General features: G+C 49.2%; 1 protein-coding gene across 2 annotated transcripts in view; it reads left to right on the top strand.

Moving 5' to 3' along the window:
• The first annotated feature begins 4,683 nt into the window (after positions 1-4,683).
• skila (SKI-like proto-oncogene a) overlaps positions 4,684-24,561 on the top strand; it is a 36,504-nt gene continuing 16,626 nt past the window's right edge. The window contains exons 1-2 of one of the 2 annotated variants that reach the window (XM_076021856.1): positions 4,684-4,974; positions 7,517-8,810. In XM_076021856.1, coding sequence (XP_075877971.1) covers positions 7,686-8,810 — 1,125 coding nt within the window. In that variant the 5' untranslated portion in view covers positions 4,684-4,974; positions 7,517-7,685. Of the gene's footprint in view, positions 4,979-7,516; positions 8,811-24,561 lie in introns of both variants that reach the window. The other variant, XM_076021857.1, reaches the window with a different exon arrangement.

Below are 24,561 nucleotides of genomic sequence, written 5' to 3'. Positions count from 1 at the left end.
TGTCGGGCCTATTTCATACCCTGCGCCAATGAATGAAAAATTATATCATCTCGAGCAGATTTTTGTGTAAAATATTCTCCCTTTGTAAGCTGGGGCTCTCTCTCTCCAACTCAGATGCCGGCGCGCAAGACGAGGATAAATGCCTTTGCATAATCTTGTATTCCCACGATGGTATGTCTGACATTGTGCCTGCGCCCTCGCTGGCGCAGAATGGCTGTAGTCCTCCCCAGACGCTGTGGCTCTGCCTCACCTTGCCCAAGACACTGGGAACACCAACCTTTGTATAATTAATGGCTCGAAACTGGCGAAGTGAAAAGCATCCCTTTTCTTTTTAATTGCTCTTATTGTGTTTCGGCGTTGTAGTTGGTTCCTGAAGGGATTAATTAAGTAGCACGAGAGTCATGCTCGGTGCTAAATGCGAGCTCTTAGTAAAACTAGCGCAGAGGCAGTTGTTCGTACTTGGCAGCTGCGGCAACGGAATCAGACTGCGTAGAGTAGCGGTGCTCTTGACTGTGAAACTGAAATAATGAGATGCTCTAAGCCTCTATTTATACGCAACCACCACCCTCCTCCTCCTCCTCCTCCTCTTCCACTCAAAGTGCTGTTGTGCTTTAAGTGATTGTGATGATGTAGAAGAGAAAATTATGGGGGAAATAAAATAATAATTCTATGATTACATGACGCTTGCGACGATTATTTAAGAGCATGACACCTACTTACTGTGTGACATCTGGTACAAAATGGAAAAATGCAGGAGCGACTGTAGGCAGCGGCGATGAGGAGACCCCAAAGAAAAACACCTGATTATTCATAAAAAAAAAAAAACATTCAGCTGCCCATTATTTAATATTCACGTTACTGATGTTTTCTGAAAACAATACGCGACTCGTCTCACTGAGCACGTCAGAAATGACAACATGTTGTTGAGTATGTCCCTTTGAGAGCACCTCGTGGCTGTCTTGTTTAGTTCCCCTTACAAACACCTGGTGCATAGTATCACTCGCAGGAGGCTAAAACTTAGCATTTTGGCCAGGAGCTGTAATCAAAGGGCTAAATATTCTATAGCCTGGCATTATCAAAACTTTTTGTCATAATTTTTGGAGCAAAGCTTCTTCACTAATGTCATACAAAGTACTCTCGCTGGTTAAGTGAGGTAATGTTATATTCAAGGTAAATTCATTCATTCATTTTCCATACCCGCTTAGTCCCGAGCTCAGCGTCACGGGGGTCTGCTGGAGCCTATCCCAGCTGTCTTAGGGCGAAGGCAGGGGACACCCTGGACAAGTCACCAGTTCATCACAGGTCCACATAGAAACAAACAACCATTCACACTCACATGCACACCTACGGACAATTTAGAGTGTTCAATTGACCTCACATGGTTGTTTTTGGAGTGTGGGAGGAAGCCGGAGAACCCGGAGAGAACCCACGCAGACACAGGGAGAACATGCAAACTCCACACAGAAAGGTCCCAGGCCCGGGCCCGGGCCCCAGAATCGAACCCACGACCTTCTTGCTGTGAGGCGGCAGCGCTAACCGCTGCGCCACCGTGTCGCCCACTCAAAGTAAATTGTGAAAGAGTATTTGGAAATCCCCTGTATGAAATCACTGTTTCTTTCAATTTTTTCTTGTCACCCACCTGACCTTTGAGTGGAAAATATCTTCTTAATGTTTCTGAATTTATGTATGTGTAAAAAAAATAAATAAATAGGGGAACTCACTGTTCTACTCTAGTTTCAGGTTTACGATAATACTCAAATATCGCAGACGTTCTTGTCAACAGAATGCAATCGAGGACAACTCCACCACAAACTGCAGCCTCTCACATTACCACAAGGCCGAATCATTTTGTCCCCTACACAGTTTCAAGTAAGCCTGAACATTATAACCTTAAAGAAGGTGAACTTGCAAGGGATTTGCCAAAGGTAAAGCTTTTCGTGAGAAGGCGAAAGGCAAATCTTCAAGTTGATGATGTAAATATCGTCACTTTTCCTCTTGTACACGTACTGATCCATCTGGAAGCCCAAGTTGGTGCCCCCTGTGTAATGAAATTTAAACATAAAAAGGAACTGGTGAAACCAAAAATGATTAGTCTAGGCTTAGTGATAATAATATTTTCAGACTCACATATTGCAGATTCTTTCTTTTTATGGTTGAATTTGTTTCACTTTGAATCATTCGGAAACAATACTATACACTTGTAAGTAATAAGTTTGCATGAATCAGAATGAAAACATTGTTTAACAACAACGCCAAAGATAGTAGCTTGGAGGCTTACTCAAACGTCCAACTAATAAAAAAGATGATTTATGACTAATAAAAATGCAATGACATGGTAGTTAATAAGCCTAGATATAAACCCATCAGAGATTTATTTCTTTATTGGATAATTTACTTGTGATGCTCCAAATGATTTTTTTTTTTGTGCTGATGTGAAGTTGTATTCTAAAGAAATTAAGATGTCTGATGCGGCAGTGACAGCAGGGGTATTATTGCTTTCATGATTTAATTACTTGCTCGAGTACCGCTGTTATTACATCTGGATGTACATCATGTCATTACGTCACTTTGTTGGTTAGACAGCAGACAGACACACAGTCATCTGGGTGTGAGACAATGCGGTGAATCGCCTGCGCTCTCGACACGGTGAGAGGCTGGTTCTATGCATCATTACCCCAAATTACAGCTACATCATTGAACAACTCGGGACATATCGCAATATTCCGCATTGATCTCAGACAGGAAGTATTAAAAAAAAAAAAAGAGAGAGAGAGGCTGTGAGGTGTCTGCCTCCAGGGTCCACTTAGTACTCAGTCCAATAACAGTTAGACAGACTGTCTGCTCACGCGGAGGCTCATCAATGCATTAGTGTGCGCCTGTGAATGGCAGCGTCCCTCCCCCCTGCCTAACGCTCACTCACTCCATCCATCAGCGTTTTTGCTTTAATGTCGAATGAACAATCAGTGCTGGTCACAATATTGCAGATATGAGATTAATTTACCCCCTGCAGTACACAGAGTGATGTTATTACAGGAAAATCAATGCTGCCCACCCCTCCACCACCCCACCACCCCACCCTCACCACCAACCCCCTTCACCCATTGTTGTTCTCCGGGGCTGGACAGGGTGTACGCACATCTGCTCTCATAATACAAATGCTGACCTTGCTGTCAGAGAGTGAGCCAGGGAGGGAGAGAGAGAGAGGGTGGGAGATAGAGAGATAGATAGAGAGGGAGAGAGAGAGAGAGAAAGAGGGAGAGAGAGAGAGGGAGAGAGAGAGAGAGAGCGAGAGAGAGAGAGGCTGCGGCGAAATAGCCGACAGCGTTGTTTATCAAAGCTTTATCAAGCCTCTGCTCTGTCAGATGTGCGACACCAGACTGTGGGTCAGCCAGCCGTCCTGGGGGCACTCCAGCCGAGGAGAAACCCCAGCACATGGAGACGGGGCACGATAACATTTAGAGATAAAGATGTCAGACAGTAATAGATGATGAAGTGTTCTCTCTCTCTCTCTCTCTCTCTCTCTCTCTCTCTCTCTCTCTCTCTCTCTCTCTCCCCCCCCCTTCTTCCAGAGTCTATGGGAATTCAACCTGCGTCACTACATACAGTATGCAATAAATCCTTCACCCTGGTGTTCTTCTCACCGGGCTTTTATTAACTCCTGCTATCACTAAGAGGACGAGAGACTGGCTTGGAGTGACCTTTTAACCTTATGGAGGGCACATGTCTATAAAAGAGGGGGGTGGGAGGATCGGAGGAGAAGGCCCCCTTTTTGCCCCTGTGAGTTCACCTCCCCTCTGCCTCTATCTTTTTCTTTCACAAAGTTGATGGAGATAAGACATTTTTAGCTTAGTGGTAAATGTTCTAGGTCATACCACGGTACATTAATTGATAATCACATAAAAGAGCAGGTTAATTTGAGTTTTAGTAATTTGAATTTAGTTTATAAATTGATTTTTACAAACTAATTAATAGTCTCAGCCAAGTAAAAGCCAAAACCTGATAGGCAGAGATTGGCTTCTTTATTTGTTTGCTTTTCTCAAAACAGTGAAAGAGCAAGGACAGGCTGTACGTTGATGTCAAAAGGTAAAATATGGCGATTTATCAGATTGAATTGCTATGGGCAAGTAGCAGCAGGAAAATCCACAATCAGATACAACAACAAAAAAATCGTCCTTGTAAATGTCTTTGCTAGGTATAACTTCCTGACTTGATGTGTAGATTATTTTATTACCAGTATTGATGAATTAATGCACAGAGTGCATTTGTAAATAGTCTTATAAGCGTAATTTATTTGTATGTTTATTTGACTTGATTCATAAGTACTTTTTACTTGTACTTTGCTTGTACTTAGATAATGTGATATAACAACAGTAACCTTAAGATAAAAATATAGATCCATGATAGTTAGCAAGTTGTGATATTATTATTTCAGTGTCCCTACTGAATCAACTTGAAAATGTATACAAAAAAAAAAAAAAAGAATAATAGTGAGAAATATAAATCAATAAAATAGGAAAGATCATGTTTATAAAACACAAATAATATATGTGCAAGGTAGGTCTCCTGTGTAGAGTTTCTAGTTCTGGTTCCCTTTAAGAGCCTCTAAAAACAGAAGGCCTAACCCAGTTTGGGCTTCCATTGACTGGCTGCCATCCGTCTCCCCTGCTCCTCCTCCTCCTTCTCCTCCTCTTCCAGCAACTTCAGCCACGGCGAGGGTCGACAAATCCCTCTCGGCCTGTGCGAGACAGACGGACAAGCGGACAGACCGACAGACAGGCACGCAGACAGACGAGAGACACCCCCGCATAGTTTCCGTCAGCCGGGTGACGTCTCCGCCTCCCCGCCTGTGCAGTGTGACGTCGACGGCCTGTAGTGGATCCTCTCGTCGAGCTGCATCTTGTTGACGCTCCGCCAGGCTTTTCCAGTACGGAGGAGACCACTGGCGTGCGAGGACGTCCGACGCGCACCGCTCGGGCAAGTGCTTTTACCATTCTTATTTGGCTTTTGTTTTAAAGCGACGCTTTATAATTGTCCTTTTCTCCACTCGTTGCCGTCTGTGTGTCTCGCGAGTGCGACCCGGCTCGTAACGGTTAACGGTTTAGTTCGTATTTGTGTGTTCCACTCAGCCGACGGTAGCCGAGGGGGAGGTAGTGGTGGTGGAGGAGGCGATGCTAGCCGGGTTTAGCCTGCTACTACACGGCTCTGTGTGTCGGGCTAGCCTGCTGCAATGCTCGCTAGCTTTACCGGATCCGGTGCGGCGCTAAATAAGCCTGCCTTCTTAAATATCGCAGCGTGTGTCCGTGTCCCTGTTTCGCCGTAAAGCACGGTGTTGTTGTGCGCCGTGGCGACCGAGTTTAGGCTCTTGTTTTCACTTATCTCGTTCCCCTCATATCGGGGACGCAAGGGGTTAACTTGCCCTGTCTGTGATATTAAAAGCTGGGGTTAGCTCGCCTCGTAGCCCACGGTGCTGCTGGTTAAAAGTCTCCGCAGACAGACAGACGGACGGTCGAACGGACAGACAGACAGACAGGCTTGGCTGGCTTGGCTGGCTGGGTGTAGCTCGGATGGCTGGCACGATTAACGCCGCCGCCGAGCATGTCAAAGATGACGAGAGAGGGGGACTCGCTTCGGTGCGAGCATTTTCGACGCTTTCACTTCGCTCGATTTTTTGTTGTCAAGACGCCGCTGTAGTAGTAGTAGTAATAGTCGGCGGCGGCGGCGCTCGAATGACACGCGTCGTATGTGTGATTCATCAATGGCTTGTTTCGTGCAGTTTTGACCGCTTCCAACAAGCGGCGCGTCGCCGCGGACAGGCACTAATCTGTCTGACAGGCGGCTTGAGAAACCGCCCGATTCCGAGCGAGCGAGCGACCGCACTGTGACTCCCCAGACTAGACTGTAGTGAAGACAGCGAATGTCATTATCAGCGCCGTCTGCATACCAGTGGCGAGCCAGCTGAGGAGGTGAGGTACAGTTTGCCGACTGAGGCGGTGGAGGAGGAGGAGGAGGAGGAGGGGAGCTGGAGAATATCCGCGGTGTCCTTGCAGCAGCAGCAGAGAGGAGAGGAGAGGAGAGGAAAGGAGCGAGACATGGGGGGAGGTTGGCCGTGGGACATGTTTAATGCTGCCCATCATGGCTGGCTGTCGGTCGGGGGTCGTTGGGACGGAACAGCGCCGCATTCTGCCATTTAAAAAAAAAAAAAAACAACCCAGAGCAATGCGGGACTTTTGATGGGCTGCTACAGAAATAGCCGATTACCGATCTGCTGATTATTAGAGAGATTAGTGGCGAGCAGGCAGGCAGGCAGCGGGGAGGGGAGGAAGAGGAGGAGGAGGAGGAGAAGGATGAGGAAGACGATGGAAGCGTCCCCTCTGCACTGCCTCGGTTTGGTCAAGAGTCTCCGAATTTACCCCCCACCCCCACTCCCCAAATGGTCGATTCAAGCCCCCCCCCCCTTTTTATTTTTATTTTTATTTTATTGTAACCTTCCAAGCGCCCACCAGCAGCGACCCGCTCCCGAATGGAGCTGCAGGCTTTGCGCCGCCGCAGCAGCGTCGCTCGAAAACGATGGAGATGCTGAAATTCGCAGCGGCGCGCAAAGCACATGCACCAGCACCACTGAATCCAATGTGCATTTTCACCCTCTCTTATACTGCCATTTGTTCTCGATATACCTGCAGTGAGTCAAATGCATCGTAATGGTAAATAAGAGTGGCGGTGTGGGATTTCACAGCCCAAGTGAAGTGAAGCTCCATCCGTCTCTGTTGCTGTCATACTGCAGCGGTAGCCATTACCCACTGTCCAGCACTAAATTAGAGAGACCACTTAAATGTTGTTTTCTTCTCGCCCTAGACGTTTTAACCGTAACCTCCCCCACCTCCTCCTCCCCCATGCAAACCTGAGATGAAATAGCCTCTCCCAGTGTTGGATGTCAAACTGTGCGAGCACGGAGGGGAGGGAGGCGACTGCTGTTAACACTTTTATCAATTGTTGACGGGGTCAGCGTGGGGTAAGCAGTCTGAGGGGAAGGCACGGTATGGCACGAAAGGCCACTTTCATTTGCCTAGTGAAATGTTTTTGACCATTGTGGCAGCCTCATGTGGACAGTGTGAAGGGAGAGGAGATGGCCACGGGGGGAATGTTGGTCTCGGCCACGTCTGCTCGACTGCTTTATGCTAAAATTCACACTTTAGGCTCCCAAAGTTTTTGTTGCAAGCCCCGATGCAAATCTCCCAGCAGGGGTTCCTCTGGGGTTCAACTGCAAGGGAGGAAAGGCTCGTGTTTGTGTGAAGTATGGTAATGACCATTTGGTTTAGTGGGCCATACAAACAACCGCTGACTCTCTTAAGCCCCCAGCAGGGACACAGGCCATAAAGAATTTAAGCTGCTAATGGATATTTTATGCTCATCTCACTGATAGTTTGGTTATTGCTCTGCAGGATCTAATAACGCCTCAATAACTGTTAAGTGTTGTTTAACTTACGTCTTGCTTTCTCATTTCACTTTCTATGTTCAGGTAGTGGATCAGAAGAAAAAGAACTTCCGTCACCATCATGCATGTGTCTACCAACCAGGAGACTTTTGTCGTTTGAAAAGACTTGAGGAGAACAGAGATTCAAAGGAGTACAAGACCTCAGTCAGCTGACAGAAACAACAACCACCCTCCCCCCCCTCAGTGCTCAGACATGGCCACCACCCAGACCAGTTTAAAAACCTCCTACAAAGACTTGACCTCATTCAAGGGCAACATGAAAAGGCTGTACCGGGAGCGGCTGGAGGATGCGCCCATCAAGAAGCGGGTCATGGCCGAGATCAACCTGAAGAGACGCAGTCTGGACTGCTCCCCCAAAACTCCCAAGGTGAAGAGGGAGCAGGTGGAGGATCCGTGCCACGACGCCGCCGATGTGGACATGGAGGGCCGCGCCGAGCTGCACGTGGTGGGTTCTGCCAAAGCCCTGGACCTGAGCCCCGGCCTCAAACACACGCTGGCCCAGTTCACCCTCAGCAGCCAGAGCTCCCTGGGCGGGCCGGCCGCCTTCTCGGCCCGCACGGGCCACGAGCATTCCCAGGCCGGCCTGCCGCCGCTCCCCTCCCCTCCCGTCCTGGGCGGCGGCCCCCTGCTGGTGCCCTGCGACAGCTCCACCGAACTCACCCACTCGCTGCTGGAGGGAGAGTCCATCTCCTGTTTTGTGGTCGGGGGCGAGAAGCGACTTTGCCTCCCGCAAGTGCTCAACTCGGTGCTGCGCGACTTCTCCCTGCAGCAGATCAACACCGTGTGCGACGAGCTCTACGTCTACTGCTCGCGCTGCGACGCCGAGCAGCTGCACATCCTCAAGGTGCTGGGCATCCTGCCGTTCAACGCGCCGTCCTGTGGCCTCATCACGCTGACGGACGCTCAGCGGCTGTGCAACTCGCTCCTGCGTCCCGGGGCGGCGCTGCCCGCCGACCCCAGCGGGAAGATGTGCACCCAGGGCCTGCTGAAGGAGAGCGAGGCCAGCTTCCAGGTGGAGCACCAGTGCCTGGGCAAGTGCCAGGGCCTCTTCGTGCCCCAGTTCTACACCCAGCCCGAGGCGCCGTGCATCCAGTGCGTCGAGTGTCAGCTGGTCTTTTCGCCGCAGAAGTTTGTCATGCACTCGCACAAGTCGCCCGATAAGCGGACCTGCCACTGGGGCTTTGACTCGGCCAAGTGGCCCTGCTACCTGCAGCTGGCCAGGAAGTACCAGGGCACAGCCGAGGAGCCGAAGCTAAAGCAGCTCCTGGACGAGGTCAAGGAGAAGTTCCACTACACGCTGAAACGGTCGCTAGACAAAGTAAGTGCACTTTTAAGGAAGAACCGTGACTGTGATCTCTTTTTCATGCACCGATTTAGCCAAAGTTACGCATTTTACCAACAGTGCTGGCGCTTTTAAAATCTCCAAAATGTATGGCGTCCTTCGCTGTAAAGGTTCATTCTCACATTTTGTTATTTCTGTAACTGGAGTTGACTTTGTGTGAGGGGGAACAGGACAGGTGGTGACATCTGCCTGGCAAGGTTTCATGCGCTGCGCTTCAGCCAGCTGGCCGCAGCTGAATGGGAAGTGCATCATTTGTCCCCACGGGTCACCTGGAGGTCACAGAACAAAAGGCCAGCACAGGAGCATCAGCAAGAGTGTCTTTGGTTCCGGAGTTAGACTTACAGCAATTAATAGGCCATTCATTTAACTGGCTAGTGTGAAGAAAATGATGGCATCTCTCTGCAGTTTTGGAAAATTGAAAGTCAATCAAGTAGTCAAAGCTCCAGACACGATAAAGACTTCTATTTTAGGGTACTTATGTCAGTCAGGTCAATAGTTTCCGAGAAGCTCAAAATCCAGTTTCATTTTGAGTGTCATAACAAAGTCTGACACATATTTACAGGAATATTCTGTCCCCCTGCCCATGTCCAAACCTGAAAATGAAAATGCATTTCAGTAGTTGTTGTCAAAAGCCAGAATAAGGCAGAGTCTTCCAAAAGATTTTTTTTCTGTTCTCTTCTCAGTGTGTTTAAAAAAAATGATGAAAATGCATCGACCACATGGGCAAAGAGTCTATTGAAAAGTAAGCATTCAGTCGGGGGGGAAAAGCTCTAGATTGTTTCCCTGCCAATGACTGGTTGATGCCTCATGACCTCTGTCTGACCACAGTGGGCTGCCCTGTTTGTATTGTTTTCTGGGCAAAGGCTGGGTTGGTGCTTTTGTTAGTTTGCTGCGGTTCGCTTCCACTCTTAATTCATCTAAATTCAATGTGGTTTTTTGGGTCAAGTTTTTAAAATGAACAAAAACAAAAAAAAAACCCTGAAAGTGATCCCATCTCAAACACTGAAGCAAAACATTTTGAAAATGAGAAACCCGTCATTATAGATGTAGATTACGGTGTGGTGGCGTGGCTGTTGCGACGCTAAGGCGGCTCGTGTTGCTTTTTTTTTTTTTTTTTTTGCCTCTGAGACGGAATGGAGTCTTGTTTTCCTCTCTGCTCTGGTTAACTGGCTGAGCGAGTGTGCCGGAAATACACTGTCTGCTGTCTCGTCAGACGTCCTGACCACATTACCGCCGTCTCTTCCCGGCCGTTCCCCTCCTCCCCCTCTTACCCCCCCCCCCCCCCCCCCCCCCCGTCTGGGTGTCAAGTGTGCTTCCTTGAATGTGAAGATGTTCCTTTTTAAAGACACAGACATTACAACGTCGTAGAAATGTGAGCGCCGCCAGACTCAGACAAACCCTCGTGTACGCAGAGGCAACACACACACACACACACACACACACACACACACACACTCTTAGTCAAGGTAGACGAGGTGTGTGTAACTGTGTCTGTGTGTGTGCGAGCCATTGCGAATCTCCATTTGTGTGGTACGCTGCTAACTGGAGGCTAGTATGACACATCGTCTCTCTCGCTCTGTCTCACACATTGCCAGGCTGTTTGGAGCCTCTGTCTCACCGCACTTTCAGGTACCGTCTTTCCTCTGCAGCAACCCCCCCCCCCCCCCCCCCCCGCACCCACATCTGTTTGTCCTAGATTTACATTATTTGCTTTACTTGTAATCCTGAAGCATTTTTCTAGCTTTAGCGATTAATCTAAACGTGTCGTTGCTTTTTGGACTATTGAAAAATACTCCTGATGTGAAATGGATTGTGGGGGGGAAAAGAAAAGAATAAAAAAATAATTGCCAGCAAGACTCAAGTGTCCATCTCAAACAATTATTTAATAATAATCTCACTGACGGGCATCGAGAACCAAACACATCCATCAAGTCTTCTTCTATGTCACAACCATTTTCTTTGCATTGAATCGTCTTCAAATAGTTTCATTTGAGGAGTGCGTGTTCTCATCTGCTGACACGCATTGTATGTGGGAGCCCAGCGGACGGCTGGATCAATTCTTGGAAAGACGGTTGCCTGCTTGTCTGGGGGAAGCAGGTGATCTGGCACTAAGAAAGGATGCGAGTGGCGGCCTGGTTGGTAGGCGGATGTGATAGTGTGTGAAAGGTCAGTGGAAAGAGGAGGCGACCGCGGCTGTGTCCTGTCAGGACACAGGGGTGAGCGCCCGTGTCAAGCCTCTCCGTCGCTTCGTGTGTGTGTGTGTGTGTGTGTGTGTGTGTGTGTGTGTGTGTGTGTGTGTGTGTGTGTGTGTGTGTGTGTGTGCGCGCGCGTGTTGTGTATCGAAAGCCAGTGCGTGAGCCAACAGGAAGTGAGGCAGACGGACGTGTCTCTCACCCAGAACATCCTCCAGACTCGCCGTGTCCAGCCGCCTCCGTCGCACACTGGCTGCGTGACTCATTCTTTCCACTTCCCACTGGATGTTAGTGGAAGGGCCAGCCGGCCACCTTGCGCTCACACACACACACACACACACACACACACACACACACACACACATGCACACGCATGCTTCTTAGAAAGACGGGCCCGCCTCGGAGTGTTGCTGTAACCCAGGGGTGGGCAAACTTCTAAGATTTGACAGAGGGGCCGGAGCAGCAGCAGATGGATGGAGTGCTTTGGTGACCCACCTAATAAGAGGAAAAAAAGATATCATGGGATATGTAGAAAACTTGTGCTTTAATGCCTATTGAAAATTAACAAAAGCGTTACAACAAAATATGTCTTTGAAACCCAACAGTATTTAGCTCTTTATTGAAAAACCTGAGGAATGAATGAAATACAGCTATTTTGATATTACTTACTGTACAAATTTGGGCGGCCTGGATTAAAAAGCTTACCAGGCCGCATATGGCCCCCCGGGCCGTAGTTTGCCCATGCCTGCTCTAACCCCCAACTAGAAGAGCCGTTTCCCGGCGGTTCTTATTCACACACGGCATCAGTGTGGAGGGGAGCCCTGTGGGCAACCCCCCCCACCCCCCAAACCCGCCCTCCTCCTCCTGCTCCCAGCAGCAGCGACTAGACCCATATCCTGTTTGGACTCTCTGGTTTGAAAAGGTGCAGTTAAAAGCTCCAGGAGTTTCTCTCTGTAAACGTGGCTCCGCTGCTGCTGGGTCGCTGCTGTATAAACAGCACGTGTCCAAGCTCGACGCCAGTGTCGAGTTGAATGTCTTCCAGTGATTTCATTAGGTCTTCATGGCTCGCCACGAGCGCTCGTACCTTCCGCTGGCCAAGATCGGCCATCTTCATGTTCTGGTTTCGGTAGGTCGTTTAGTTTTTTAGTGATTAGACAAAGCAGATCTTATCTTGTGCACAAAACAGTGGGTTTGCATTTGCACGTTGCATAAAGCTTTTTTTTCTCCTTTCTGTCCCTTAAAGGTTCTATTCCGGGCCAGAAAAACACTTGTTCAAAATTAAAGAGCTGACCCGATATTTTAGACATTCCGCTACTTCCTCGCCCCAGCGAGCGCAGCCGCAAGGCACGACATATTGAAACATGGCTGTGTGTTCCCTTTCTGCCCGAGCCTTGTTTGTAGCTGGCCCGCAGTCAGAAGTGTCAGATTGAGGGAACAGGCTTCCTCTGTCTGTGGCCTGGCTGGCTCTGACGCCGTGGCTGCGACACAGACGCCAGACAGCTGCATCTCGCTGGCTTCCTCTATTTGCTATTTGGAAACCAGTGACTTCATCACCGCAGACCAGTGCAGCTGCACCCGCTGTCTGTCTGTCTGTCTGTCTGTCTGTCTGTCTAGTGCTCTGCCTGCCTGCCTGTCTGTCTGCCTGCCTGTCTTCCTGTCTGTCTGCCTGCCTGTCTGTCAGTGATTCTCATGAGCTGTAACTAATTGGATTTTGTCCGGCCTGCTAATTGCCCACCGTGCCGTCACTGCTGCTGTCTGTTCCCTGGCCTCCTGCTGCTCCTCCTCCTGTGGTGACTGCCGTCTACAGCCTGCCGCCGCCTTGACGTCCTCACCTGTCCTGGCTTATGACCCCCTTGGCCACCTCCTCACTTCATTATCCTTCCCACGCCTTCATCCCCGACCCCAGACAGTGACGCCACTGCCTGTACGGGGTGCCTTTACAGTCAATACCCCCCCCCCCCCTCACTCCCCCCCCCCCTCCCAGACCCCCCCCCCCCCTCGGCCAGCAGATAGTAACAAAATAAGCAGCCGAACACCCAATAAGTCAATACTTACGCAACCAATAAGACCACTTGTGTGCGTCTACGAGGTGGATGAGAGGAAAGCCGGCGGCTATTGATCCAGTGTCCAACCTTGATGGATGCTGGGAGTCGTTGGGTGACAAGGACACGGTGTATTGGCGGGCGGGGGTAAAAGGAGGAAGTGGAACAACGAGAGTGAAAATGAGGAGACCGCACATGGCGTCGCACAAGTTCCTGTCGAGTTAACCTCGACTCTGCCCCCCCACCCGCTGTCAGCTGCTCTTCTCGTTCCTGTCACCTGTCAGACCACAGAGGAGGATTCGCGCGTTGTCTCAGTAATGTATGGGTGGAAACAAAAAGTGAAGCTCACGAAGCAAAGATAGCCGGGCCTGGCAGTCATCTCTGTCACGCGCGCACACACACACACACACACACACACACACACACACACACACACACACACACACACACACACACACACACACACATGGTCATCTGTCATAAGAAAGGAAAAACAAGTGGCTTCACAGCCACGAGGTTGTTAAAGGGGCCCATTTTTCCCTGTAGTTGAAAATTAACCTTCCCGAGACCTGAGCTGAACCACAAATCTCACCCCGGAACAACCCTCTCGGCTGACCAATCACATGCTGACCAGCTCACGTTTCCCCCCTGCTCACGCTCGTCGGCCTCCCAACCCTCCATCTGATGCCCATAAATGTGCGTTTGACTCTGCGTCTACGCTGCTCCTTTATGTAGAATGATCCCCTTTTTACTGAATACATGGCAGCTTCTTGACTGGCTGTCTCCGAGCGACTCGTAGCACAGAGTCAATTTCCACGCAGTACTGTCTGCATTTCCTGTGCACAGCAGCGTGGGTGTTGGCCAGTGTTTTGCTGCCTGTTGTAAAGAGCTAAATGGGGCCCCGCAAGGTAGGAGGAGCTGAGGCGAGGGGCCTCTGGTATGTCACCATCAGGTCAGTGCCAGTATCACCGCTTCATAGCAGCCTCATAGCAGCGTTGCAGCCTGCTGGAGGGAAGCCAGAGCCCAATGCTTTCCTGTTCCTTTCATCATCGGACCTTTCAAGTTTTTTAGAACCAAGTTTTGACGTGGTCCTCTGAACCCCCAGGCTGTAGCTCAGCCCACATTGTCATTTTTAGCAACTCATCTAGCACAATGTGTACCCTCACTGTAAAAAAATAAAATAAATAATCTGTTTTGCCTGGCCAGTGGTGTTTCTCCTCCTCAACCGCAAAATGTTATTTTGGACCGTCCTTGGCTCTCTCCCGTCCTCACCACCACCCGAGGAAAGATAACAAAACAGGCTTGAGCTGCTTGTGGGACTAATGTTAGCAAACAGCAGAGGCCCAGTGTGGAGATACTCGGTTCCCGATACGGCGGTGCCTCGGCCACGTCTACAAACAGCCTCGCATAGACTAAACAACCCTGGCCAGGCCCCTCCCAGCCAAATGTCCTGCAGGCTTTTAAAGCATCCTGAGCTGACAGCCTGTTTGCATGTTCCCAGTGTTTTTAGACCCACCCCATCCCCCACCCAGGGCGCCAGTCAAGTCTGTTGCCTCTCAAGAAAACGAGAGTGGGAACAGCTGAAACCGAAGGGGATATAATGGGGCTGCTTCAAGTCCAAACAAGACTGTAAAACGTGAAAGAGCGTTAATTGTAACAGGTCTGACTTTGCCTTCCTGGGACGTATTGCCAGAGACAGGAGTAATGAGGAGTCCCAGTATTAATTAATCAATGTGTTGATGAGAGGATTAACCGTCCAATGGCTGGTCTCCCTGGGAGACAGTTGGACGAGCAAGTTGCGTGCTTGTGTTGGGTAGGGGGCAGGGAGCTGGGCGAGGGGGATGTGTACTGTAACAGGGCAGTGGGAGAGTGCCAGCTCGTACGTGTTGTGTGCAGCCAGCGAAGAGTGAGTTTTCATTGGAAAGGGTCCTCCTTGCTGCCTTCCCATTGGGCACGGTGATTAATGAAGATATAAATGGACAGACCCAGATACACTGCGCTCAATTTGGGCAACAATGCACGCAGCAGGCACACAATGAAAATCATTGTTTGAGCCCCAGAACTAACAATATTGCAAGTTAACGTGTGAACTTGACTCAATATTTTCCTTTCTCATTCAATAAAAATTAAAAGAAAAAAGAAAAATTTGTTGTCTAAGTTGTAAGTTTTCATTTGTAACCTCTGTCACTTCTTTATTTTACTCCTGCCATTTCTTTTGTACTGCTGTCTGTACTGTCGCAAGTGACGCAAGTAACGCTTCGTCCAAATTTTTTTATTTAATTTTTGAAAAACGCTTCACAGTTTTGCTTCACATTGCAATAGTCCATGGTGTTGCAGTAATTAACGCTGCAGCCTCACTGCATGAAAGGTCCTGGTTTTGTTAGATATTTAGGTCAGGTTGGCCCGAGTGATGGAACTAATGGTCAATAATGATTTTGCAATTTGGTTGTACATTGTGTATAATGACAGTGAAGCAGCTTCACCTTCAATAGTCCATTTTTTTTTTAAATTTATTTAAAAAGAGCTTCAGCTTGCTCTTTTCTCTATAGGAGATATAATCAATGATACTAAGAAGTTCTTCTTCTTCTATTAGTTTTTACTCTTTACTCTATTATAGCTTTGAAAAAAATTCCAAAGTGCATAGAATGCCTCACTGCTGGTGGCGATCTGCATGGAACCATGGGACAGCAGTGTTCTGCCATACAGCCACAGTGTCACAGTCGCGAAGGACATGTCGTGTCCTGCTGGGCCTCCACCTGGCACCGGCCAGCACATGAAGCTCAGCCACCACACTGGTCAATTATGCATGTTGGAAACATGTTTAAACAAAGAAAAAAAAAATACTCCCACATTTCCACTTTGCCCGGAACGTGATTGTGTGTTACTTGCAATCTACGCCAGGATGCGTTTCTGCACTCGGTGTCCGCTCAGCTGTCGTGGTCCGCGCTAGCGCTGACCTTCATCCTACGCATTGGATTAAAGCATAAAAGCGCAGCGTATAAATAATAAGTCGGTGATTCAGGCCGGCCGAGCGTGCGTAAGTGAACTCTCGCCTTGCGAGCTCCTGATTTCGCCCGGCCTCGCCTTTGGCTCCACCGACATCAAACAGCCTCCAACTGTTTGTTTGCCCTGCACTGCTCGCAGCCTCTATACTCCATAAATCCTTATCTCCCCACCAGCGGCCTGAGCGACTGATGCAACTCCAGGGCGTGTTAGCTCCTGGTGAAACACACTGCATTAGTGAAGGAGACACAAGCATCATTTGGTGCTTTTTGCCCATCGTCCATCTTGGCGCACCTGCGCGTCCCTCCTCCCTCCTCCTTCCTCTTTGCTGGTGCGTCTATTTCACCGATAATTCCCCACCTGCGCTTTTGCTGCTCATTGTAATTCGTCCGTCACCTCGAGACTTCTCAAGGCAGTCGCACACGCGTGTAGAAGTGCGGTCTCCTTTTCCTCGTTTCCCTCGCGGCTTTCTCACCATGGTTCCCAGAGATGGAAGGCCACTCCCCTCGCCGGGTTTTCCCAGCAGTCCCACTGCACCTTCTTACAGCAGCGGCTTTACCAGTAGTCGCTGGTGATCCTCCAGGCTTTTGACCCGCAGGTGCAATTAAGCACTTAATTGCTTTCGGGAGCACGCAGAGTGTATTTTATATGAGTATGCCTGAGCTACTCGGGGCTAATTAATGGTTCATGTGTCAGACTCTTTAACTTGGCTCAACCCCAGTCCTCCCTGTGCGTGCCCTAGTGGAGCCAAGCTGCATGCGCTTGTGTGTGCCGCTCCTGTCCAACATGTGGCACTAATTGTTAGCGTTTGCGTGTCTTTCCTTGCGGTTGTTTGTTGACGCTTTTGTGACTCAGTCCACGTGGGGAGCGCGTGCCCGTGACTCTCCCCCCCCACCCCTCGAAAAGCGCTGTTTCTTCACCCGTTCCCGCGACAAGTTCTTCTTCGGAATGCCAGACGTTTTCTTTGTCATCGCAATCAAAGTTCTCCGTCTGATACGCATCCTGATTCCCGATGAGGCAACATGTACAGCACTTCCTCTAAACAGTGAGTCATGCTCAGTAACCAGGTCTAGTCTGCTCTTCTAGGAATTCCGTTTCGAAATTGTCGTAAAACGTTTCCCCTCGAGGCAAAGACAACGTTCGACGTTTCACCTCAAAAACCACCGCTTTCTATCTTATCGTCAGACTTAGAGCAACTATAAAGTTGGACTCTTGGGTTGACTGCTTCAAAACGTGACATCTATTATCACCCGGACACGAGCAGCCAGCTGTTTGGAATGGGACCATTGCAGATAAAATCACCCGCAGTCCCCGATTAAAGGAAGTCCGAGGGTCGAGGCAGCCAGACGCACGAAACACAACCCCCATCGCCCACTTCCTGTCCTCGCCGCCACGCCGAGTGAGTCACGGCTGGCGCTCCTCCGGCGCTCGCATTGCACTCGGCGACCGTCAGCGTCAACTCAAAACCAAAGCGGAGATTTATCGGCGCGCCGGCCTCGCGCGCTCTGTTTGATCTCCGTCCAGGTGTGTTCACTTAGACTGATGACTTCACCGTGAGCCCAGCCCTGCCCTGGTTTCCACGGGCTGCGGTTACAGCTCATCCTCGGACCGTCACCGAGGGAGCTCGCTGCTGCTGTTGCTGGTCAGACGCTGCCACTGCCGCGTTCAATCATTTAGATGTTGCCAGATTAAAAGTAGATGAATGCAGTGGAACTCGCAGCCTCGCAGAGATGACTTGTCAGAGACTTGCATGGAAAGCCAGAGCTTGTGACGGCGCGAGGAGAGTCATTCGAGATTCACGATTCGGAGATTTATTTGTCACGTGTCAAACTTACATGGCAGTGAAATGTGTGGCAGAACCCCACATGCAGACAAAGAAAGTGTAAGAAAAGAGTCTGAAAAGTGGCAAGACTTGGATGTGTGTGTGTGTGTGTGTGTGTGTGTGTGTGTGTGTGTGTGTGTGTGTGTGTGTGTGTGTGTGTGTGTGTGTGTGTGTGTTCAGAGAGGGACAGACAGGGCTGGTGATGCCAGGCTGCCCATGCAGAGTCGAGCAGTGGAGGCTTCAAACAAGCTCCTGCATGTAATATGGATGAGCGTGGCGCTCCCTGCTGAAGAGTCAGAGGACACCAGGGCCTGTTGGATTCCAACTGTCTCTCCTTCCTCGTGTCTGCGACAGATTAGGCTCCCGCAGGCTGCTCTTAGCCAGGTGGACTCTTCCTCTGCCTCCCTCCATACACCCTTCCCTCCTCCTTCCCTCCTCCTTGAATCCTCTTTCCATCCTCCTTTCCTCCTTTCCTCCTTTTCCTCCTTCCCTCCTCCATCATCCTTCCTTCCTCCTTCCCTCCCCCCATCCCCTTTCCTTCCCTCCCCATCTTTCCTCCTTCAGTCCTTCTCCTCCTTCTTCCCTCTTTCCTTCCCTCCTCCATCCATCCTTCCTTCCTTCTTGCCTGCTCCGTCCCTCCTCCTTCCCTCCTCCTCTCCTTGCCCTCCTCTGTTCCTCCGGCCTCAGACAGCGACAGCCAGCCAAGCGTTGACATTTACTGCCATATTCCTCTTGGCCCCCCGGGGGCGCCGTCCTGTGCTGCGGGAAGAGTTAAGCGAACCGGCAGTCGGGATGCGGCTGCATTGGAGGAGAAAACCAAACAAGTGCAAGTCATTCAGTAAGAAGTGTTACACTTTGATTTTGTGTAATGGCCATTTATATTTACCATACCATAAGGTCCGTCATCTATGTGGCATTTCGGCCATGTGACTGTTTCTCCAGCTTGTCGTTTGCATCAATTACGATGTCGCCCACCGAGCACGTTTGACTTTGAATTTTTTCCCTTCATGTCGTGTTTCTTGGCCCCTCTCAGCGTCCCGTTGCAGCGAGGCTTCTCTTTGCAGGTGCACAGGTTTTTTTTTTTATAAATATTTTGAGGCATTTTAGCAGATGCTGTATAATTCATTGCAAAGGCATTTGGTCGGGCCTTGTCTCCATTTTGTGCTTCCTCTCAGCAGCGATAGCAGTGCGCTGCTGCTGCTGCTGCTGCTGCTGCTGCTGCTGTGGCTGGCTGGCTGGCTGGCTGGCTGGCTGGCTGACAGCCTCTGCTGGCTCCCAGTCTGCTTAGCAACGCTCGTCCTCCGCTGCAGCTCCCTCGCTCTCCCGCCTGTCTCCAGGCACTCCCACTTGTTTCATCCCTTCAAACAGTCAGCCGAGTTACCTTATATAGAACGCCGGGGAGGCTGACTCCATTTTTTTGGAAGCGGTCTGGTGGTGTGCGTGCTTGAGTGCGTGTGCACGTATGTGCACGTGGGCCGTCGTGTGTATTCCTCTCCAGTTGCGTGTCTGAACCAGTAACCTACCTCTAAACTGCGTCTCCACGCCGGCGCTGCTCTCTTGAGACGAGTCTTCTCGTTTCAGTTAAGAGGGCAAAACACACACACACACACACACACACACACACACACACACACACACACACACACACACAAGCGCAGACGCACACGGCTCAAATGACGAGTACAGTCATCCACAGAGAAAACTAAGAGCCCACTGGCCTCGTTCTCAGTCACCGTCTCCTTCTGGGAGACTGAAGTGTGTCTACTTGTGTGTGTGTGTGTTCGTGTGTGCGCACAGAGAGTGTGCGTCACCCACCCGGTCCTCCCACAGTGCTGTCTGCTTGGTGTTGCGTGTGTGTGTTCCTCCTGCATGTCCGTGTGGACTGAGCGGCCCTGGCCTGGTCTCAGAGGTTGGCCAGTGGAGGTAGTTAACGCCGCTGGGCCGCTACAGAAGCAACATGACGCACAGCCAGCGGCTGCACTGCTGCCCTTCACGTGTTTACGCACCTCGCATGAACTCCTGCAGACACGCATGTCCATTTTCTTTGGTTTTCTTCTTCGTCTGCTGTCGCATTTAAATGTGCTCTTAAAGTACATAGTGTTACTTGAATGAACAGGAGATGAGCTGAATGTTGGATGGAGGAGGACGGAACTGCAGAGATATACTTTTGAAACTGTCACAGTCTGATATATTTTTACTGTCATCAGAGACCATATTATGATGAAGGAATTTGTTTTAATGTGAAATTAATAATTGCCAAAATGATTTCCAAGTGATCTAATTTCTTTGATGTCCGTAAGGTTTCTCTGTTCCCTAAATGTAGACATATGTGTCCCGAGTATAATCTCACCTGCCTAATTGTGTGCAATCGCCATTAGTATGATTTACAATTTACTGTCAGAATCCATAACACGTTCCACAGAATCCATAGCACAGGACAATTAAGACCTAAATCCTCCACTGAGAAGATTACATCCCCGAGTTGACATTGATCCATCCTGCCAGTTACCTGATCAATCAGTTTATGCAGTATATCATTGTGCACGTTTGCGTGATATCAGTAATCGATCATGAGTGAAGCCCCGGTCTCAATCTTTTACAACTAAATCAGAGATCAGATAAAGAGTTGGGAGAAAATAATGCAAAAGTGATTTTTAGATCTATTAGGGATGTTAACAATTAATCGATTATCAATTAATTGTCTATTACGACTTTAAGTGATTAAATTATTTTTTTACACGGGTAGTTAATATCATAACAGTGATGGTCATAATATACCTAGAACAAGTTGAACAGTTGAACTGTCACCCATTACAAGTCGGTTTTTACTGTTCTTTAATGTAAAAATGGGTCACATTGGAAATTATTTAAATCATTATTTAAGGGTTAAATAATGTGTTCCTTACACATTATTCATTGTGAAATTTAGGTTCTCAGGAAAAATCGCTGCTGATCAGTTAATCATTAATCGATCGATCAACTAACGATTAATGAATTAAGCGATAATTTGAGTCCCTAGATGGTATGTTAAGTGTTAAGCAGATGGCGAATGGGGTCAATTAACAACAAGACATAAAAAGGTCTCACCCTTACAAATGTGCACAGTTGCAGGATGGCACCTGAGAAACACTCTGACGGTAACATGTTCAATCACATGCATCTATATGTCTCTATATGTATATAGAGTAGTGTGCCGCCCACCCGGCCCCGGGTGCTGTCAGTGTGATGTGGTTACCTCGGCCAGCCTCATGTATTCTACTTGGGCAATTTGTCCATTCATGAGGTAACATTATTACAAGCCTCCTCGCGCTCTGCAGTGAATACAGACTGGAAGCTGCCGCCTGGGACTGGACTGTGGAACATGAGAAACGGAGGAGGTGGGGAGGGAACGAGGAGGGAGGGCGTGAATGATGAATTGAAGAAATTGATTGGTAGAGCATTAAAGAGACATCTCTATGTGTGAGTGATCATAGAGGAATATAGTGGTCGTCTTCCAATTTAAACTGGCGGTGGGAGGGGGTGGGGGGTGGGGTGGGTGGATGTTGGGGGATTCCTCCTCACTTACACTTTGGCAGCCGCTCACGTTCTCTCTCACACAATCCTGTTCACCGTTCCCCCGCCGCTGCCGCCAGGGCCCGTCCACTGTGGCCGGCTCTTGTAAAATGGCTGACTGTGGCTCCAGCCATGAGGATAGTGCGCAACGTGAGGCGGGAGGTGGGGGCAGGGCGGCTGGTGGTGCGGGGCGGGGGAGTGGAGAGGGTGTATTAGTGTGTGTTTGACGTTGGATGTGATGACTGTCTAGACGGAGCGAGCGCCCATGTGACACAAAAATGTGCCAGAGGCCCGAAGCCAAAGTAGTTCAGGAGTGAACCTGTCCTTATCTCCCTCCCTCCCTGTGTGTGTGTGTGTGTGTGTGTGTGTGTGTGTGTGTGTGTGTGTGTGTGTGTGTGTGTGTGTGTGTGTGTGTGTGTGTGTGACTGTCTGACTGACTGACTGGCATGACTGGTCGGACTGAAGCTTATCAGGGTGCTTGTCTGGCTCTGTTCTTTCTTTTTTTTCCTCTTCTGTTTGGAAAGAGGGAGGAACAGGTGTGTGTTTGGCTGTGTGTATGTGTGTCTGTGTCAGTGTGTGTGTGTGTGTGTGTGTGTGTGTCTGTCTGGGGCAAGGCACCACCAGTCTGTTTGTCTGGACATCTGTCATGGCTGTCTGTCTGTTTCCCTGTTTACCAGAGTCACCTGCTAGTCCCACTGTCCACCTGCTGGCGCTGCCCTCGCCTGTTCCCTGCTCCTCCGTGAGGCTCACTTTAACCCCCGAGGCTCCCGCTGTTCTTCTCTCCCCGCTAGAAATGGAGCCCCTGGTGATTTTACCTCTCTCGGAGTTGTTTGCAGGAAATGCTTGCATGTCCCACCAGACGCACAGCTGCGTATCTGAGACGCGTCGCCACAAAACCGCCGACCCTCACACACACACACACACGCGTAGCAGCGCAGGCCTCCTGGTGCATCTCGGCCCGCACTCGATGATTCATAGATTCTTCGAAACAAAAAGTGTATACGTTGTAATTCTGTTTATTTTTTTGTCCTGCTGCGTTCCCTCGTGGCCTGTTATTGATTTAGCTGCTGAGACAAATGCGGTTCCCAGTGTATGGATAAATGGCTTATTGGATTAAAGCCTGTATATGAAGGCCTCTGGTGGTGTCTTCAGCAGGTGGACGGGGCAAGTAGGACCACCGTCAGAGCCCCCTGGAGCCCCGTAGAAGATGGGAATCAATTGCATTCACATACATACACACACATACATATATTTGTGTCCAAGTTTGTGTGTAATCTTCCCATTGGATCAGACTGTGACTTGTGTGTACGGATGGGGCTTGAATATCTTGTTGCATAGCCAGGAAGTGTTTATGTGTCCTTGTCTCTGTAGCTGGATCTGTGACACAGTTGAGACCTGCGGTTTGAACAGGATGTGGTGTAGAAACACAGCAGACAGGGTGTGAGCGACTGTTGCTGTCAGCGCGCCTCCGTGCCCGTGCGCGTGCGTGCGTGCGTGTTTGTGTGTCCCGTCCTCCTTTCTTTCTTTACCGTCTGTCTGCGGAGGAATAAATCTCCGCCCAAAGAAAGATTGCTCACTTCCTCCCGAGAAAGGAAAAAAGGGAGAATGAGCTGTGTTACTCCATCCATCTTCACCCCCCCCCCCTCGCCGCCTCCTGAAATGCCAGGCTCATGAATGGCTCTGAGGAGGAGGAGGAGGAGGAGGTGGGGGAGGTGGAAGATGGGTGGCACAGCCATGCACTGTGTGTACCCCATGATTTGATGTCCTGCGAGCGAGGTGGGGGTGCTCTGCCAGGGTTTTTTTTTTGTCTCACTTTCAACAGATGACTGCCGATCCCCGAGTTTCAACAGATGGGAAGACAACAGGGCACCGACGCTGTTTGTTCTTGGGCCCAGAAGGGATTTTAACTCGATTTTAATAACACAAACACACATACGCAAACACACACACACACACATGCACGCACGCACGCACGCACGCACGCACGCACGCACGCAGTCACGCGCACGCGCGGGGACACAAACAATTTGCCTGTATAAAGGTCCAGCCAAGGCTTGCGCACTCTTTATTGTGGCCTAGATAAGATATGCTATCAGGCCTGCTGAGGCTGGCTTGTGCCAGTCTGTGAATGTGTGCTTCATTTTCTGTTTAATTTTGATGGTTTTCCAGAATTGAAAGAATGGTCTTTTTCCCCTCATAATTTGACAGCTGTTAGCATCTGCTTTCATCAGCCGGTGTCTATTTGGCTGACATGTAAATCAGATATTTCATTTAAAAAAAAAAAAGGCCACTAGTTGAGTTGACATTAACGCATATGGTTTTTGTAATCATTTAGGCCGCATGTCGTCAGGTCATTGGATGACGCTTCGTAGCTGCTGGAAGAAGCAGAAGTTCACCAAAGTGCTGGAAGGATTTCAGGAAATTCTTTCAATTGGACCTGTTGTAATGGTTGTTTTGTGACAGCTAGCATTGTTCAAGAAGAATACTGGTGGACACAAGTAGCATGCATAATACGACTCATCAGTGGCCTGAGCTGAATGTTTATTCAGGAAACCTGTTCCTGATCTAAAATCTAAAGTTTGCACATTTGTTTAGAAAAACAGGAAAACACCTTTAAGCGAGTGAATTAGGTAAATTTTCAACCCTCATTTTTTTTTGTTAGTATAGTTTTGAAAAACAAAACTTTATTGAAACTCAAGTAATTGTGACTGTAGCTTAAATTAAAAGCCTTGTACTTTCTTCCGTGAAGTCTATTGCATGAAAATGTTCCATGTCCAAAACAACATGGAGACACAACAAGAATTGACAACACAGCTACATTGCTGCCAGTTTGCGTCAGCCGCTTCATCCACCTGTTCTGGCCTCACTGAGAGTCCACAATGTCCACAGATCTCTGTGCATCATTTCAAGCAACTGAACACATTTCAAAGCCAATTAATATTTACTCTCAGCGAAACAACATGTTTAGTTTATGGCTGCCGAGCCAAATGCTCGTCTCCTCTGAATTTTTCACACTGCCAATTTGCTACATGGAAAATGCATTGGCGTTGTGTGTGTGTGTGTGTGTGTGTGTGTGTGTGTGTGTGTGTGTGTGTGTGTGTGTGTGTGTGTGTGTG

This window comes from Nelusetta ayraudi, unplaced genomic scaffold (assembly GCF_046127955.1).
Source record: "Nelusetta ayraudi isolate G7.1 ecotype Tasmania unplaced genomic scaffold, CSIRO-AGI_Nayr_v1 ptg000011l, whole genome shotgun sequence".
NCBI classification, from domain to species: domain Eukaryota; kingdom Metazoa; phylum Chordata; class Actinopteri; order Tetraodontiformes; family Monacanthidae; genus Nelusetta; species Nelusetta ayraudi.
The sequence above is the reverse complement of the archived record's forward strand: the minus strand, read 5'-3'. Positions and strand labels throughout refer to the sequence as shown.